This window comes from Rhinoderma darwinii, chromosome 10, assembly GCF_050947455.1.
Source record: "Rhinoderma darwinii isolate aRhiDar2 chromosome 10, aRhiDar2.hap1, whole genome shotgun sequence".
NCBI lineage: Eukaryota > Metazoa > Chordata > Amphibia > Anura > Rhinodermatidae > Rhinoderma > Rhinoderma darwinii.
In genome coordinates this window covers 10758058-10775517 of record NC_134696.1, presented here as the reverse complement: position 1 = coordinate 10775517, position 17460 = coordinate 10758058, and the positions used below count along the sequence as shown (strand labels likewise).

At 47.6% G+C, this 17460-nt stretch overlaps 2 protein-coding genes across 6 annotated transcripts in view; one reads left to right on the top strand and one right to left on the bottom strand.

The window, feature by feature from the left end:
* MTOR (mechanistic target of rapamycin kinase) overlaps positions 1-17460 on the bottom strand; it is a 109332-nt gene that overhangs the window by 56209 nt on the left and 35663 nt on the right. For all 5 annotated transcript variants that reach the window (XM_075839360.1, XM_075839364.1, XM_075839362.1 and 2 more), the window contains 2 exons: positions 3708-3783; positions 1736-1875 (listed from right to left, as the gene is read on the bottom strand). In XM_075839360.1, coding sequence (XP_075695475.1) covers positions 1736-1875; positions 3708-3783 — 216 coding nt within the window. The remainder of the gene's footprint in view (positions 1-1735; positions 1876-3707; positions 3784-17460) is intronic.
* Positions 11644-16276, top strand: ANGPTL7 (angiopoietin like 7). The gene is made up of 5 exons (XM_075840642.1): positions 11644-12138; positions 12801-12901; positions 12982-13176; positions 15326-15524; positions 15623-16276. The coding sequence occupies exons 1-5, from the start codon at positions 11763-11765 to the stop codon at positions 15790-15792; spliced, it is 1041 nt and encodes a 346-aa protein (XP_075696757.1). The 5' UTR covers positions 11644-11762; the 3' UTR covers positions 15793-16276.

Sequence of the window (17460 nt, the reverse complement as noted above, 5' to 3'; positions counted from 1 at the left end):
CCAGGCGAGTTAATAGCCGGACATAGGCCCTGTTCACACCTAGTATTTTGCGGGCAGATTTTGACCTACCTGCACTATCTTGCCGTGGCTTTCGCAGCGTTTTTCGTGGCCAGTGAGCACCTGGGGCAAACGGCACCACAAGAAACATTTTTACGGCTCCCATTGATTTCAATGGGAGGTCAGAGGTGGAGCCGTAGCAAGCCGCAGCCGCTCTGGATAAAAAAACGCCTCTCATTGAAATCAATGGGATGTGGTTTCGTCCATTTTTTGGCGCGGATTCTGAAGTAGTTTCCGCGCCAAAAAACTAGAAAAGTGTGAACTGGGCCTAAGAAGGTAATTTCATGGAAATCTGTTTAAAAGGCCCCTGAGAAGCCGTCACATTCATGTGCAGAGATTTACAGTCTCCTCACAATAGAAGGCGTCATACAGTTACTATTTTTGTGTCCCCCCCCCCCCCCACCACATTCTCAGGACGTCTCAGTCGGTGTCTATCATTTGCTGGTTATTTATGACAACTAGAAGTCAGTGGGGGGAGTAGAGCAACTATTAGGGGGGCCAAGTGTTTATTATTAGAAGGATGACTGAGCCGGGGGCCGCAGATGGAGACGTCCTCGGTTATTAGCATGTAACGCAGCAACTTAAACTGCTGCATCTGTGTAATGTTCGCCCCGTCATGTGACATGCACTCCACGTACCTGAAGAGCAGACACGCACACCTGGATCGCTATAGGTGATTTGCTATAAAACATTTTACACGTGTAATAACCCGGTGACAGCGAAAACACGGGAGGAATTACTGATCCGGGATTATGTGATCGCCGCACAAAGGGAAAATGACTGACCATTATCTGGCAGCAAAATCACTAAAAGCTCAAAAGTTGCAAAAGTGTCGCCAACTATTTTAGTCCAAGTCTATTTTTCGGGGACTCAAGTTTCAGTGTGTCCTTGTCCCGGATAGAAGTGTCTGCCCGTCCTCCAGTGTCCGCGCGTCCTCCAGTGTCCCAAGTGTCCGTGCGTCCTCAAGTGTCCCAATTGTCCGCGCGTCCACAAGTGTCCCACGCTTCAGGGCATCCTTCAGGAAGGGGGGGGGGGGGCGTCAGGGCGTCCTTCATGATTTTGAGTGTCAAAGTGTCATTCTACTAGGACCCCAAGTGTCCGTGTGCCAATAGCCTGAGCCCCTCGGTATATCGGGGTTCTTTGGATGTTTGGCTGCTATACACATATAATAGAACTGTGTCATTTGTCTGATTGTATTAAATGCAAATCAATCACAGCAGAATTACAAAGGTAAAATCCTTAACCAGCCGGGTGATATAAAGGTGAGATACCACAATGTGTTATTTTATTGCTGCCTCACATTCACCTCAGTAACATGACAGAACATATACATTGCATATACATTGCATACCTCTTACATAAGACAATCATCCCTTGGCAGAATACGAGCCCTGCGGTCTCCACCCGGCTTACGCTTCCAGGCACCACCTAGTGGTCAAACCGTGAACCTGACAGCAAAGTGTAAGACGCCGGCACTGAGAAGATTCTTGATCTCCGAGGTCTGTTGCATCTGGCTAATAGAGCGGGGGTCTGGCGGGCCCCCTCTCTCCGATACATATATGTCAATGCTGGATATGGTAAGTAACGTATGCACGTGTTTTTCGTCTATGTGACGGAGTCAAAAATATAAGTCCAGCATTGGCTGCAAAATGAAAACAAAGGAAATATTTCAGCTTACCATTCCCCAAGAGCTTCCAGGCAGCGCATGCGCCCCAAAATCAACTCCGAGTCATCTTTGTTCACTTCGATCTTTTTGTCGTAGGCAACCAGGGCGTCCTCCCATTCATGGAGCTTCTCGTACCAGGTGGCCTGAATCTCCTACGAGGGACAAGACAGCAGTAGATGAAATCAGCCGTGACAAAGCCTCCTGGAAAGGTTATTTAATACGGCCTTTGGTCAATTTCTTCCGGTTTGAAGGATCCCCTGAAAATGAGCTGATCACCGGGTGACCTGCTGCTGGGACCTCCAGCGATCCGCTGTAATCTATGGAGAAACCTGGGAGTGTTCAGTTTCCCTGCAGCGCCACCACAGGAGAAATAAAGCATTACACAGTGTCCATTTATATCAATGTGTGGTCTATGTAATACAGGACGGGTCCTCCAGAGGGAGACGCTCTATGTAAGAGGGACTCCTCTTTACTAACTAAACATGCCATAACAGGCTGTTTGCGAATGGGTTTTCCAAACCCCACAACACCTTTAATTTAATCTTCAGAGGATTTTCTGACAATCGTAAACCCCCCAGAATGTCCCTCAAACATAAAAAAATAATAAACCTTATACATATTTACCTTTAAAATCCCCTTTTATTCTCCCGTGGCCGATCTCCAAATCTTCCCGCTGCTCTGCGGTTATAATATTGACACAATGGGGTGTCCTTCATAATGTCACATGACCACAGCCGCTAATTCACCACGGTCACGTGACATTATTACGCCATTGTGTCACCATAACATCAGAGTGGACAAACCCATTTAAAACGTACAGGAAGCCGCCATTGACAGGGTATGTATAGTGTATGTAAGAAGTTCTGCAGCAGCTGAGATATTATAAAGAAGAACATTACACGTCACCTTAGAGCTCCATATCGTGGGCCAGCAGCCTCGGCCATTCAAAGGGTCACAGGACTCCTAATCCTCTTATAATATACAGGAGGGGGATCTCATATATAGTGAATATATAGATGGAGGACGTAACGTTTATAGGTTCGCGCTACGATGAAGGAAATCGCTGCAGGACGAATCACATAACAGAGACCCCACACACGCTGGAGAACACGGCAGTAACGACGTACGTAAGAGGTCTGCCACTCCTTCCTCCTTGTGGTTTGTGGGATCCTTCCTAGAAAGTTGTGGTTGAACCACAGGCCACAAGGTGTTCCGACCACTTGAACCTTCGGGGATATTCCCAAATCAGCAGAGAAACCCCCCCCCCCCTGTGAGAAGTGACTCTGCGGCGGTGATCCAGGGCAGCCCCCCCCCCCTGTGTGAAGTGACTCTGCGGCGGTGATCCAGGGCCACACTGCACGATGACGTTATCCCCTCGGAGCGGAGGATGGGTGATGTAATAAGGAGTATTTACAGTAACCGCAGGAAGTAATTACAGCTGCTGGGAGAACAGTCGGCCTTTGTGTGGAGGCCTCATACAGGGGGGCTCGTCTCCAGGAGAGTCACTGCTCTCATGTCCTTTCTTCCTTCAAACCCCCTGGGCCCATTGGGAGGCTTTATTCAACATCCCATAAGGGTAACGGGCTGACCCCACATACAGGGCCATAAGGAGCATTCTCCCTATATAGGATCCCGGCATCGTGCGAAGTCCAGCAATATACGATCCAATTCTCTCTCATCTATCCCAACGCTGCATTGTTAAGCTCTGCTATTCCCCGTCACTCTTTCCTAGCTGTTCTGTATCCGTCGTCATAGTAATTCAGGTATTCTACAGATGAACCAGGAGGCTCAGGATGAACAGGCGTATCACATGAATAGAAGAGTTTATTGCTGATCATTTATTAATGGCACATCTGTGGCTGCAATCCATGGGCCTCCCGGAGCCGCACCTTTATAAGGGCCCCACATATTGGGTGTATGTTATTCCTGCATATAAAATCTCAGCTCTTCTTACACGACTACCTTGCACTCAGGGGGCACTTACCAATTCTCCGTAATGCTTCATGGCGAACTCCAAGACCCCCGAGGCCGCCTCCGGCTGCTGGAGCTTATTGTTAATGCTGCGGGAGACAGAAAACAAGAAGAAGAATGTGAGATCACGACCTGGCTGCGGCAGACGACACGTTATTCCATAATCCAGTAACGGGGACGCGCCGGCCTGCGGTACACGAAGCGCTTATGTAATCAGTAATAATGGAGAACAATCCCAACAATGTCATTTCATGAAGGCCCGAAGACAGGGAGGGAGACCGGGAGGGAGACCGGGAGGGAGACAGGCCTCAGATCTGACCGGCTGACTTGTTTGTTGCTGCTCATGTCCTGTGTATTTTCTTTTTTAGAGGGGTATCGCTAGGATATTCTATAACATTATGTCAGTGTGGGCTCAACCCCCGGGACCCCAGCTGAACCCGAGAACGTTCACCCGCTGTGCGGAAACTGCAACACGGCTCCATCCAAGAAAATGTGCTGCAGCCTCCTCCACAACTGGAAAACTGTGGAGGAGCTGCCGCTCTTAAAGGGGGTCACCTCATCAGATACAACCCCTCTCACGGTGCAGATGGCGGGAGGATTAGCTGATCACCCCGGGTCCATCAACCCATTTTGCTGGGGAAAGCAGTGGCCAGCCAGGCACTGGGGAGTCCGCCAGAACGGTAGCCGCCCGTTCAGAGAGGATGCCCATTTCCTGGATGGGGTTGCGAGCGGGGAACCCCCTCTATGACGTCCATACCACCTAACAGGGCACACGGACATGGGTCGTCTTCATGAGAAAACCTCTAACCAGCGCTGGCGCTCCTTCATTTGGAGGATCAGCGAGGGTTCCGGAACTTGGACCCCACAGTTCAAGAACAGATGGCACAACGAGACCTAAACAATTTCCACCAAATTGAGTCAATTAAAAAAAAAAAATTTTTTTTAAAGGTCACTGCTTGCAGTCAGTGATTAGAAAACCTCTTATTTACATCTAGAGGCTGAACACCAGTCCTGGCCCAGTCCGAGGTGCACGGCTCATTACAAGAGAGAACTCCGATACACTGTAACGAGACCTGCGGGGAGCAAGATGGGTTTTTCATCTCTCTGAAAGCAAACAATGTTTCCATTTATTGACAGCAAGCAGACATCTTGAAATTAGCTGGGAATTAAAACAAAGTATATCAGAAGGCTGCAGAAGATCTGGCTCAGTATTCGCTGGCTCTTCAGGACTATTGAGAATCACAATGTAATAAGAATAAATGACTGCGTTGTGGGATGCTGGGAGTTGTAGTTTCTCTACACGCTCGAGGCGGCGGACCCCCGCTCTATACACTCGCCCCTTTGCAGAGCGGTTGATGTGCGGATCATTTTTTCCATTCTACCCTGGAAATATTAACGCATCAAAGAGACGAGAAGTTTAATTATAGGAGACAAATACAACGGCTGTAGATCCGGAGTCTGAACGGCCGCGGCGCCCGGGACGATGAACTGCAGAGCCGCGGTAATAAGAGTCAGGACGATCAATGACGGGGGGGGGGGGGGGGGGGTCACATGACGCTGCTGGAATGACAATCAGTAAATCCTCAAGGAGTTCCCTACAGATATAACAACCGCTGCTTCTTAGTTCGGTTTCCAGGAAAGAAGGGGAACAACCAACATGGCCGCCAATGCAGCTCCCGCAAGGGATTTACCCAGCTTTCCTTGAGTACTGAAAAGCAAATCGGCTTTGTTATCCAGTCACAGATCTGCAGGAAGAAAATTCACAGATCAAGGGTCTAGACAAGCTGGGTGTACAGCCCTATGAGTTATCAGCGGTCACCCAGCTTTCCCAGAAGCAGATGCATTTATAAAGTTTTTGGTTGTTATTATATTGGTTCATGGACGGACAGAATAATGCAACAGGGGCGTCACACAACTTTCCTCAAGTCCTGACCGTAACTGGGATGGTCACACAGCTTTCCTAGACTCCTGAACTACAACGGGGGGTGTCACACAGCTTTCCTAGACTCCTGTCCGGTAACTGGCGTGTCACACAGCTTTCCTAGACTCCTGTGGGGTAACTGGCGTGTCACACAGCTTTCCTAGACTCCTGTATGGTATCTGGGGTGTCAGAGATTTCCTAGACTCCTGTACGGTAACTGGCGTGTCACACAGCTTTCCTAGACTCCTGTACGGTAACTGGCGTGTCACGCAGCTTTCCTAGACTCCTGTACGGTATCTGGGGTGTCACACAGCTTTCCTAGACTCCTGAACGGTAACTGGCGTGTCACGCAGCTTTCCTAGACTCCTGAACGGTAACTGGCATGTCACACAGCTTTCCTAGACTCCTGTACGGTAACTGGCGTGTCACACAGCTTTCCTAGACTCCTGTACGGTAACTGGCGTGTCACACAGCTTTCCTAGACTCCTGTACGGTAACTGGCGTGTCACGCAGCTTTCCTAGACTCCTGTACGGTATCTGGGGTGTCACACAGCTTTCCTAGACTCCTGAACGGTAACTGGCGTGTCACGCAGCTTTCCTAGACTCCTGAACGGTATCTGGGGTGTCACACAGCTTTCCTAGACTCCTGAACGGTAACTGGCATGTCACACAGCTTTCCTAGACTCCTGTACGGTAACTGGCGTATCCAACATGAGTGGGAGCTGCAGTGTCGGTCACATTGCTGGTAACCCATCTTTCCTAGAAACCACCATAACTAGGATTTGGATTTTTATTAACGACTTCAAGGTGATATTTTTTATTTTTTTTACACTTTTGGGGTAAAGAGCTCTGTAAAGCGGCGCAGTCCACATGACATTTGGCCCACAACTCCCATCAGGAGCTGTAAGGGTTGGCACTGCAGGGATCTCCGGGACACACGGAGCCTCTTCCCACACTTCCAGCTCTGCGGTTCGGGAGCTGGACACTTGAGTGAAGGAGCCCGGGGTTCTATTTATTTACAGTGTAAGAGGAGAGCGCTCTGGATTTCCTGCTCTGGAGAGGCGTCCTGACAGCTCATCTCACATCTGCCGTCCAGACGTGTGCCCTGCGCGGTGTGCGGTGGGCCGGGAGCGCCGCCTGCCCTGCTGCTAGTCAGCTCCGCCATATCCTGGGACCACAATAAGAGGCTTGTGTGATAACAGCTGAGGCCGGGGGCCGAGACCTCAAAGCAACATGAAAGTGAGAAAACTACAGCCGAGCGCAGCGGCGGCACCTTGTAATCTCCTCCACATGGAAACGTTAAATAACGGCGCGGCGAGCGGCCATGACAGGTTTATAAGGGGCTTCAATGGGAATTGTGGTCAGACGAGAAGAATAAAGAGGCTTTATATCCAGCGCAGGGGGCCGTGTATGGAGGAGACCCGCAGGGACGGAGCTGCAGCTTCACCCAATGTTTACACTGATTATAACATTACACGACTCCGGCAGCTTCTCAGACGCAGAACAAGATATTTATTTAACTCTTAGGGACTTGACTTTTAGGACATGTCAATCAGACGCCAATGCTGGAAGGAGGGGGAGGGGGGGTCCAGCGATCTCTGGAGAAGTGCAGGCCCAACACTAGCACTGAAAGAGGCTCTGTCACCAGATTATAAGTGCCCCGTCTCCTACATAATCTGATCGGCGCTGTAATGTAGAGAACAGCAGTGGTTTTTATTTTGAAAAACGATCATTTTTGAGCAAGTTATGAGCTAGTTTATTTATGCTAATGACTTTCTTAATGACCAACTGGGCGTGGTTTTACTTTTTACCAACTGGGAGTGTATGACGCTGACCAATCAGTGACCAATCGGCAACCAATCAGTGACCAATCAGTGACCAATCAGTGTCATACACTTCTCATTGTTCCAGCCCAGCTTCTTTCTCTGCACAATCACACTGTAACTATGGGCTGGAACAATGAGAAGTGTATGACACTGATTGGTCGCTGATTGGTCACCGATTGGTCGGCCTCATACACTCCTCTGTACAACGCCCAGTTGGTAAAAAGTAAAACACGCCCAGTTGGTCATTAAGAAACTCATTAGCATAAATCTAAACTAGCTCATAACTTGCTAAAAAATGATCGTTTTTCAAAATAAAAACCACTTCTGTTATCTACATTACAGCGCCAATCAGAATATGTAGGAGACGGGGCACTTATAATCTGGTGACAGAGCCTCTTTATGGCCCTGTTCACACAGAGTTTTTTGACGCGGAAACCGCGCCGCAAAACTCCTCAAAAACCGCCCGAAAATGCCTCCCATTGATTTCAATAGGAGTTGGACGAGGTTTTTTACCGCGAGTAAAAAAAACGTGTCGCGGTAAAAAGAAGCGTCATGACCCATCTTGAGGCGGTTTCCGCCTCCAAAACCCCATTTCAATCAATCAGAAAGAGGGAAAAAACGCCTCGACGAGTGTCTTGACGAGTTTTTTTCAAACCACTGTGCAAAAACCGTCTGGAGCAGCATTTGCAGGAGGAATTTTCCTCCTGCAAAAAACTCTGTGTGAACACAGCCTAAAGGGGCAGCATAACCAATGTCTGATCAGCGGTGAGAACAAAGGGGGCGGTGGGGGGGGGGGCACAGCGCTCAGTAAAGTGCAACGGTCTTCGTAGTTTTCAGAGAAAAGCCTAAGGGTCTGTTCTAGACATAGGTTGGGGTCCCAAAGGACCCTAACAAACCCTGCACTATTTACAAGAAGGGGCCCCGCTCATCACCTCCAAACTCAAGTGAATGGGAGATACAGAAGATGGAGAATGACGGCACACGTGCAGCCAGGAGTGGGGACCAGGCACCCCCGTTATGAACATCAGAGGGGGCTCAGCCGTCAGACATCCCCCACCACACTGTGGGGATAAGACCCGTGTCATGTGATCATTCATTGCATATATAACACACTCCGCTATACTCGGATAACAATCACTTCCATCAGTTCTCGCACCCAGTGGGGAGAAAAATCTAGTTTCGCCATCGCCGAGACTTGGTACCAATCTCATAAGACGACGTAGCCGGAATGTTTTGGGAAAAATGGTAGAACCTGGAGGAGACCCGGGGGGGGAAAACAAAGTTTTTGCAGCTGTCGCCCCTCGTAGGATTCAAAGCCAAGACCCCGGCGGCGCTGCAAAAAGACAGTGATAATCACCGAGCCGCATGGGAACGGCCGCCAGGGTCTCATTAACCCTCTGCTGACCAGATTCAGCCATATTTATCTGCTCCATCATCACACACCAGGACAGATGCTGAAACACAGAGCGGAGATGAGAGGAGCGGCTACAAGTGTTCCCCTGTCTGAGTCACAGACCTGCGGCTGAACACGAGCGGCTCACAACGCAGGTGGAGTGTTACTTCCTGCACCAAAGTCATTTTCCAGTTGAGCTTTTGCTGTGATTTTCCTATTTACACCATCAGCGAATATTTAAAGGGGTTTTTCCATTTTAAGCGTGCACGATAGGTGGAGGTCCCATCTCTGAGACCCGCACCTATGTGGAGATTGGGGGATCCCGAGCCGGGTCCTAATGAATGGAGAGGTGGCCACGCGGGTCCTCCGCTCTCCCCATTCATTATTACGAGGTGCTCGACTGTTCCCAGAACTCCCATAGAAGTGAATGCGCGGCCACCTCTCCACTCATTCTCCGCCTGGATGCAATGGCCGCCTCACTGGGCGGGGGCAACCGTTCTCCCCTGAGGTGGGGGCCGATATCTATCGCCTATCCCACGGATATGCCAGAAATATCTAAGATGGGAATACGGACAAATGAGGGAGTTGGTATAATAGCGATTCCAGGCAAAGATGCGGAACCGTCCCATAAACCTTCAATCATTGGGATATTGAAAGTGACCGCCTGCTTAAATAACAACTCCATAAATAACCCGCGCCCTCTGAATTGCTAGGATTAGTTGCAGGACTGATCTCTACGAGGACAGGCCGCCTGTAGCAGATCCAGATCACTCCTTTATCCAACGGGGGCAATTCCCATAAAAATCTAGATATGGAATTGTTATTTAAGCAGTTGCCCATTTGCCACAGAGAAATGTCGAAGTGGAAGTTCACCTTCATAAACAAGAATAGATCTTTGAACGTACAACGCCATTCCTAGCACCTGTCCTTAACGGGAACGGAGGAGTTCCTGATTATCAGATATTCTGGATTATCGGACAGTCATAGTAAAGTATATAGAATTTACTAGTAAAGGGCAGAACGAGCCTTAAGAAAACCACCAAAAATAAAAGGCCAATTCAAAATTTGCTGCTATAATTTTCAGAATTTCTGGATTGTCGGATGCCGGATTAAAGGAATTTCACTACAGGAATGAAGTCAACGCTGCTTGCCAGACAATCCTAGCACAACCTTCAATGTGGAGGAAATATTCAGAGAGCTCCAGACATCGTCCCGGACTATTATACTCCGTTATATAATGACTTCCCCTATCATGTCCAGAATGGACTTATTTTTCTAGCGAGGGACGCCAGACACTTATTACGTGGTGACTAATCGGTCAGCGATCTCTGCGACACAAAAAAAAAAAGGTTTCATTTCACCTTCGCCATCGTATCATAAAAAGTTCAGCAAGTTTCCAATGCCCTTTGTGTTTCAATTCACTACCATTTTCAAGATCTCTGCTTGCAGTCAGGCTAAACCTCTAAAGACTTAATACCTTACACAGCTGAAACTTTGTTACAATTGTATCCAATCTACAATCCTCTGTAAGCTAAGCAGCCCAGACTCCAGACTGATAAATTTTACCTGCACTGATACATTGTAACAAACAATCAGGACAAGAGAGAGATGTGTACTGCTGATGTATTTACCTCACAGAGGATTGCATAGACTGGATACAATTATAACAAAGCCTCAGCTGTTAGAAGTATTAGGTCCAGGGGTGTAACTTGGACCCCAATGAAAAATCCATAACCGGGCCCCCAACTATCATACGCCATTTATAATACTGGTGCCTTATGTGGCAGAGAGGCCTTTTGACCCCCCCCTAAACATCAGGGCCCAGGTGCGACTGCTACCTCTGCACCCCTATAGCTATGCCCCTTAGTCTGGGTCTTTAGTCTCTTGCTGTTCCCAGTCACTGACAGCAAGCAGAGGTCTAGAAAATAGTGAGGAATTCAAGTACACAAAATTATAAAAAATTGCGGAGTGTTTTATTATGCATGGATCTAACCGGAAACGTCCCTTAAGAGGTTAAATGTAGTCCCTATTCCTTGCTAGAATTTACTAGGACTATTCTATCATTTGGCGGACAAAACAAAAAGGAAGCGTCTGCCACCGTTTTTTCCAGAGCCACCGACCAGGACTGCAATGTATTTATTCTTGCTCCGCGTTACCCCCGGCTCCATCCACCTCCTCCCCAGTGTTTTCCCAGTGCTTGCATTCTTAGGAGATGAGGGGACTGTTTTTTTGAGAAGGAGCGAGCTCTGGGGACCAGCGTTCTGCTGGGCGAGGCGTCCAGATCTACTGGTGACGGAGAGGAGGAGGCCGCCAAACGGTGCGAAATTTACAGCCAGTGCCCTCCAAGGCCTACGTTACAGCAGCTCCAAGTCTGCAGACGCAGCGACGTGCGGAGGAGAGGCTGCGAGTCGCGCTCCGGTGAGTGCTAGAAAACTTTATACGGCGGCGCTAAAGAAAACAGGTCTCCTGGAGACTCCACGGTCTTTGTCTGATAAGTAAATGCAAACATCGAGGGGTTCACCAACAACCTGGTGCAAAGAGCTCACGTCTGGCTGATGCTCGGCTGAGCCATCCACAATTCTTCTTCTCTGCCCACAAAGGGTTAATGTTGACTGAATTTCTGGGGGAAAATGACACTACTGGGAAAACAGACGTATGTCCAAACCCCACCCCCCAAGCTTTTCGGGATGACTGTAGGAATGGAGCATGCAGACTGGCACCTGGTGCGGAGGAGGAGATGAGCTGTGGGTGGGAGGGCAGGCAGGGAAGGCTCCACCAGATTGGATTATTTAAGATGCTGCAAAAGTTTCCTCCAGCAGATCAGTGAAAGGGGGAAAGCAAAGAAGTCACTTTCTACAACAGACGGAGGACCGAAGCTTCTCCACGAGGAAGACGTCTTGATCCCGATACCTGCGCTCCCCTCTCATCATGAACGTCCCGTACTTCGCCTGGATCGGCATCTTCATGCTTTTTCTAGTCGTTTCTCCTTCGGAGTCTCAAAAAGCTCCCAAGAAAAAGCCCAACGGTCCCAACGGGCTCCATAAGATGCCCGGCTGCTGCGAAGAAGTCAAAGACCTGAAGGTCCAAATCGCCAACCTGAGCAGCCTGGTGGAGGAGCTGAGCAAGAAGCAGGAGACGGACTGGGTGAACGTGGTCATGCAGGTGATGAAGCTGGAGAGCAGCTACAAGCAGGTGGAGACCCGCATGACCGATGCCGAGGAGAAGTACTCCGAGATGAACAACCGGGTGGAAATCCTGCAATCCCGCGAGCAAGCGGCCCAGACGCAGACCCAGACCACGGCAGGTAAGAGGTGCCAGGTACTCCCCATCACATCCAATGATCCCGGTAAAGTGACGACCGCCTAGTAACCAACATCAACAGACGCGCAAACACAAGGGCAGGAGACGCATTCCCCGTAAACACCTTCCAGCAGGGACTTGCTCTAAGACTCTTCCCAGTGACATTGCGTGCACAGAAGAGGCACCGAATACCTCCCCCCTCCCCTCATACCCCTCCAGAGCGCAGATTAGTGTCAGAAATCTGCAAAACAAAATCTCAGACTTATTCCCTTGGGGGGTGAAATCAAAGAAGCTTTGATTTCTATTCACTGACAATCAAGTGCGGCAGAGTGGTGGGCGGAATAGCAGCATGGAAGGGAGAACAATTAGGACTTACTTTCTGTATATGGAGGAGGCTCACGAGACATTTCGCAGGTGTCTAGGGGCAGAATTTGACAGGCGGGAGTAACATAAATCTGCGTGGAAGGTCTGGATAGCTGGAGGGGGGTACAGGTGGTCCCCGCACACGCCCCAACACCTTTATTTTTTATTACCACTTCTCAGAAAATGCCTGGAAAGTGTGAATGATTTACAGCATAGAGGAGGCAGATTCTGGAGGGGGTATAAGGAGGAATTCACACAGCGCTCCCTCCATACCATGACTTGTGTGTTTTTTCCTCTTCGCAGACGCCATTTATGATTGCTCCACCCTCTACGAGAAGAACTACAAGATATCCGGGGTCTACAAGATGCCTGCAAATAGTTTCTTGGGGAGTCCGGAGATGGAGGTAAGACGTAGGGTAATATTTTTGTGCTGAGCGGTCACGTTCCTGCCTTCCTGGTTAACATTCGGATCCTTTGCCGTCAGGTGTACTGTGACATGGAGACCCACGGAGGAGGCTGGACTCTGATCCAGAGGCGTAAAGTGGGTCTGTCCTCATTCAACAGGGACTGGAAGCAGTACCGCGAGGGCTTCGGCAACATTCGCGGAGACTTCTGGCTGGGAAACGAGAATATCTACCGACTGACGCGCCGGCCGACCGTCCTGAGAGTGGAGCTGGAGGTGAGTGCGCGCTCCAGACACAATGAAAGCCAGACAGGGGCTTACAAGAAAAATGCTGACGATTTCTAATATACTTTGTGTTTCCAAGACCTCTGCTTGGTGTTCGTGAACGAATAAAATTCATTGTTTACATCCAGAGTAAACCTGTATAGACCTAATACTATTCACAGCTGAAGGTTTGCTACAATTGTATCTAGTCTTGGTCAATCCCCTGTAAGCTACACAGTCTGGACTCCAGGCTTATACATTTTAGCTGCACTGGTACATTGTAGCAAATTATAAGAACAGGAGATGTAACGTATATTGCTCATATCTTTAGTTCATTTGTAGCAAACGCTCAGCTGTGAGCAGGACGAGGTCTGTACGGGTGTTCAAATATGATGAACTGCTTGTATGCGCTATTCTGGCTCCATCTCATTTATTTTCCCCGTGGCTCCCTCTCGAGGGCTATTATACTAACACAAGTATATAATTTCTGTGTATACACACACACACAAGATGAACTAGACCACAACATTTTCACAGCTATATACAGCTTAGCAAAAGACTAAAGTAAAGTACGTATGAGGGTATGTTCACACGGCTTATTTTCAGGCGTTTTTCGGGGCGTAAATGCCCTGAAAAACAGCTGGGAAAAAAACGGAAGCTAACCGCCTCCAAACATCTTCCCATTGATTTCAATGGGAAAAACTGTGTTTCGTTCAGAAGAGGCTTTTTTTTTTTACGCGGCTGTTTAAAAAGACGCCCTGTAAAAAGAGGTCACTTCTAGAGCTGCTTTTGGAGCCGTTTTTCATTGAGTCAATCGAAATCAGAGGTTGTTTTCCCTTGAAAACCGCTCCGCATTTTACAGCCGTTTTTAGTTTTGCGTGTGACCATACCCTCATACCCAAGAGCTGCACTCACTATTCTGCTGGTGGAGTCACTGTGTACATACATTACATTACTTATCCTGTACTGATCCCGAGTTACATCCTGTATTATACTCCAGAGCTGCACTCACTATTCTGCTGGAGGAGTCACTGTGTACATGCATTACATTACTTATCCTGTAGTGATCTGGAGTTACATCCTGTATTATACTCCAGAGCTGCACTCACTATTCTGCTGGTGGAGTCACTGTGTACATACATTACATTACTTATCCTGTACTGATCCTGAGTTACATCCTGTATTATACTCCAGAGCTGCACTCACTATTCTGCTGGTGGAGTCACTGTGTACATACATTACATTACTTATCCTGTACTGATCCTGAGTTATATCCTGTATTATACTCCAGAGCTGCACTCACTATTCTGCTGGTGGAGTCACTGTGTACATACATTACATTACTTATCCTGTACTGATCCTGAGTTACATCCTGTATTATACTCCAGAGCTGCACTCACTATTCTGCTGGTGTGGTCACTGTGTACATACATTACATTACTTATCCTGTACTGATCCGGAGTTACATCCTGTATTATACTCCAGAGCTGCACTCACTATTCTGCTGGTGTGGTCACTGTGTACATACATTACATTACTGATCCTGAGTTACATCCTGTATTATACTCCAGAGCTGCACTCACTATTCTGCTGGTGGAGTCACTGTGTACATACATTACATTACTGATCCTGAGGTACATCCTGTATTATACTCCAGAGCTGCACTCACTATTCTGCCAATGTCAGAGCGGAAATCTCCCAGTATTCCTTGCTGGCTCAATACCTGCTGTGATGATTTACACTCTCTGTAGTGTCGGTCTTCACACCAAGATAAGTAATGAAATGAATTTACAAAAAGTGACTCAACTTTTTATGTAGAACATATGAATAGATCAATTGTAAAGTGGTATTCATTAAAAGGATTTTTCCATCGAACATATATAAAATATCCACAGGATGTGTCATAAATGTCCGATAGGTGCGGGTCACAGAGTTGGGCCCGCATCGATTGGACATTTATGACATATCCTGTGGATATGTCATAAATGTCCCTGATGGGAAAACCCCCTTAACGACCCAACTCTCGGCCAATCTCCTTAACCCCTTCCTGCGATCCGCCCAAAGACTTCCAATCATTCAGACCGGCATACAAGAATATTCTGAGTAGCTGCAGAGCGTATCTTTCTTTGTTCCACCACTGTCTGTCTATCATTAACTTTAGGATTGGCAGGGTCATGTCAGATTCGCCGAGTACGCCCAGTTCTCCGTTGATAACGAGCAGAACAGTTACCGCCTCTTCCTGGGCAACTACAGTGGAAACGCCGGCAGAGACTCGCTGCGCTACCACAACAACACGGCCTTCAGCACCAAGGACAAGGATAACGACAAGTGCCTGGATGACTGCGCCGGGCTGCGCAAAGGTAAGCGCCAATCAATAGCCACGACCAGTGACCCTTGTATACGTCCAGTAACTGCAGGGACTACTTTACCATATGTAACATTACGCTGTCCCCTACAGGTGGCTACTGGTACAACTGCTGCACAGACTCCAACCTCAACGGCATTTTCTACCGCAACGGTGACCACAGCAAGCACTCGGATGGCATCAGTTGGTACGGCTGGCATGGGTCCACCTACTCTCTGAAGAGGGTGGAAATGAAGATCCGTGCTCAGGACTTCCAGCCATGAAGGGGGCAACACAACCTGCTGAGCAGCCAATGACATTACAAGTGGCGCCCCCACCTGGCGCTATTACTTTAATATCATTTCTTGTAGAGTCCGTCTGCTCTGTGTATAGTTCCATATGGGAAGGCAGTGACATGCTGAATAATGGGAGCAGCAGTTAGGAAGCCGACGATTGAAAGCTCAATGAGCCGATCATGTAATGAAATAATCCTGTATCACCACCACACTGAGTGATGCAGAGGACCCCGGGGTGTAGCGATGACCCCCACACGACACCAGTACACCCTCGTACCTGAGAGGTGAACGGCAGACAAACACAGCTCCGAGATGTATTTATACAGGGAACCGACACCAGGACAACCACTAGGGGACAAGACCGTCCCATCACCCCCAGTACCAGACACTATATATCATGGAGACACTCTGTACATAGCTCATTCCCCGCGATGTGATGGTTTTTAGGTTACTGTAATGTCTTTTTAGTAAAATAAAGGATTTTTTTTAGTAAAAAAATAAAAAATTAAAAAAAGTCTCATTGTGTCACGTGGTCATTGTATAATGCAGGGATCCTATGAACAGCTGATGTGTGTCGTTAAAAAATACAAAGACAACTATTACAGAAAGTTACACACACACACACACACACACACACTTATTACGGAAAGTTACACACACACACCATTACGGAAAGTTACACACACACACTATTACAGAAAGTTACACACACACTATTACAGAAAGTTACACACACACACACACACACACACACTTATTACGGAAAGTTACACACACACACCATTACGGAAAGTTACACACACACACTATTACAGAAAGTTACACACACACTATTACAGAAAGTTACACACACACACTATTACAGAAAGTTACACACACACACTATTACAGAAAGTTACACACACACACACTATTACAGAAAGTTACACACACACACACACACACACACACACACACACACACACTATTACAGAAAGTTACACACACACACTATTACAGAAAGTTACACACACACACTATTACAGAAAGTTACACACACACACACTATTACAGAAAGTTACACACACACACACACTATTACAGAAAGTTACACACACACACTATTACAGAAAGTTACACACACACACTATTACAGAAAGTTACACACACACACACACACACACACACACACTATTACAGAAAGTTACACACACACACACACACTATTACAGAAAGTTACACACACACACTATTACAGAAAGTTACAAAAACACACACACACACTATTACAGAAAGTTGCAAACACACACACACACTATTACAGAAAGTTACACACATACACACACACACTATTACAGAAAGTTACACACACACACACTATTACAGAAAGTTACACACACACACACACACAAACTATTACAGAAAGTTACAAAAACACACACACACACACACACTATTACAGAAAGTTACACACACACACACTATTACAGAAAGTTACACACACACACACACACACACACACACACTATTACAGAAAGTTACACACACACACTATTACAGAAAGTTACACACACACACACACACTATTACAGAAAGTTACACACACACACACACACACACACACTATTACAGAAAGTTACACACACACACACACACTATTACAGAAAGTTACACACA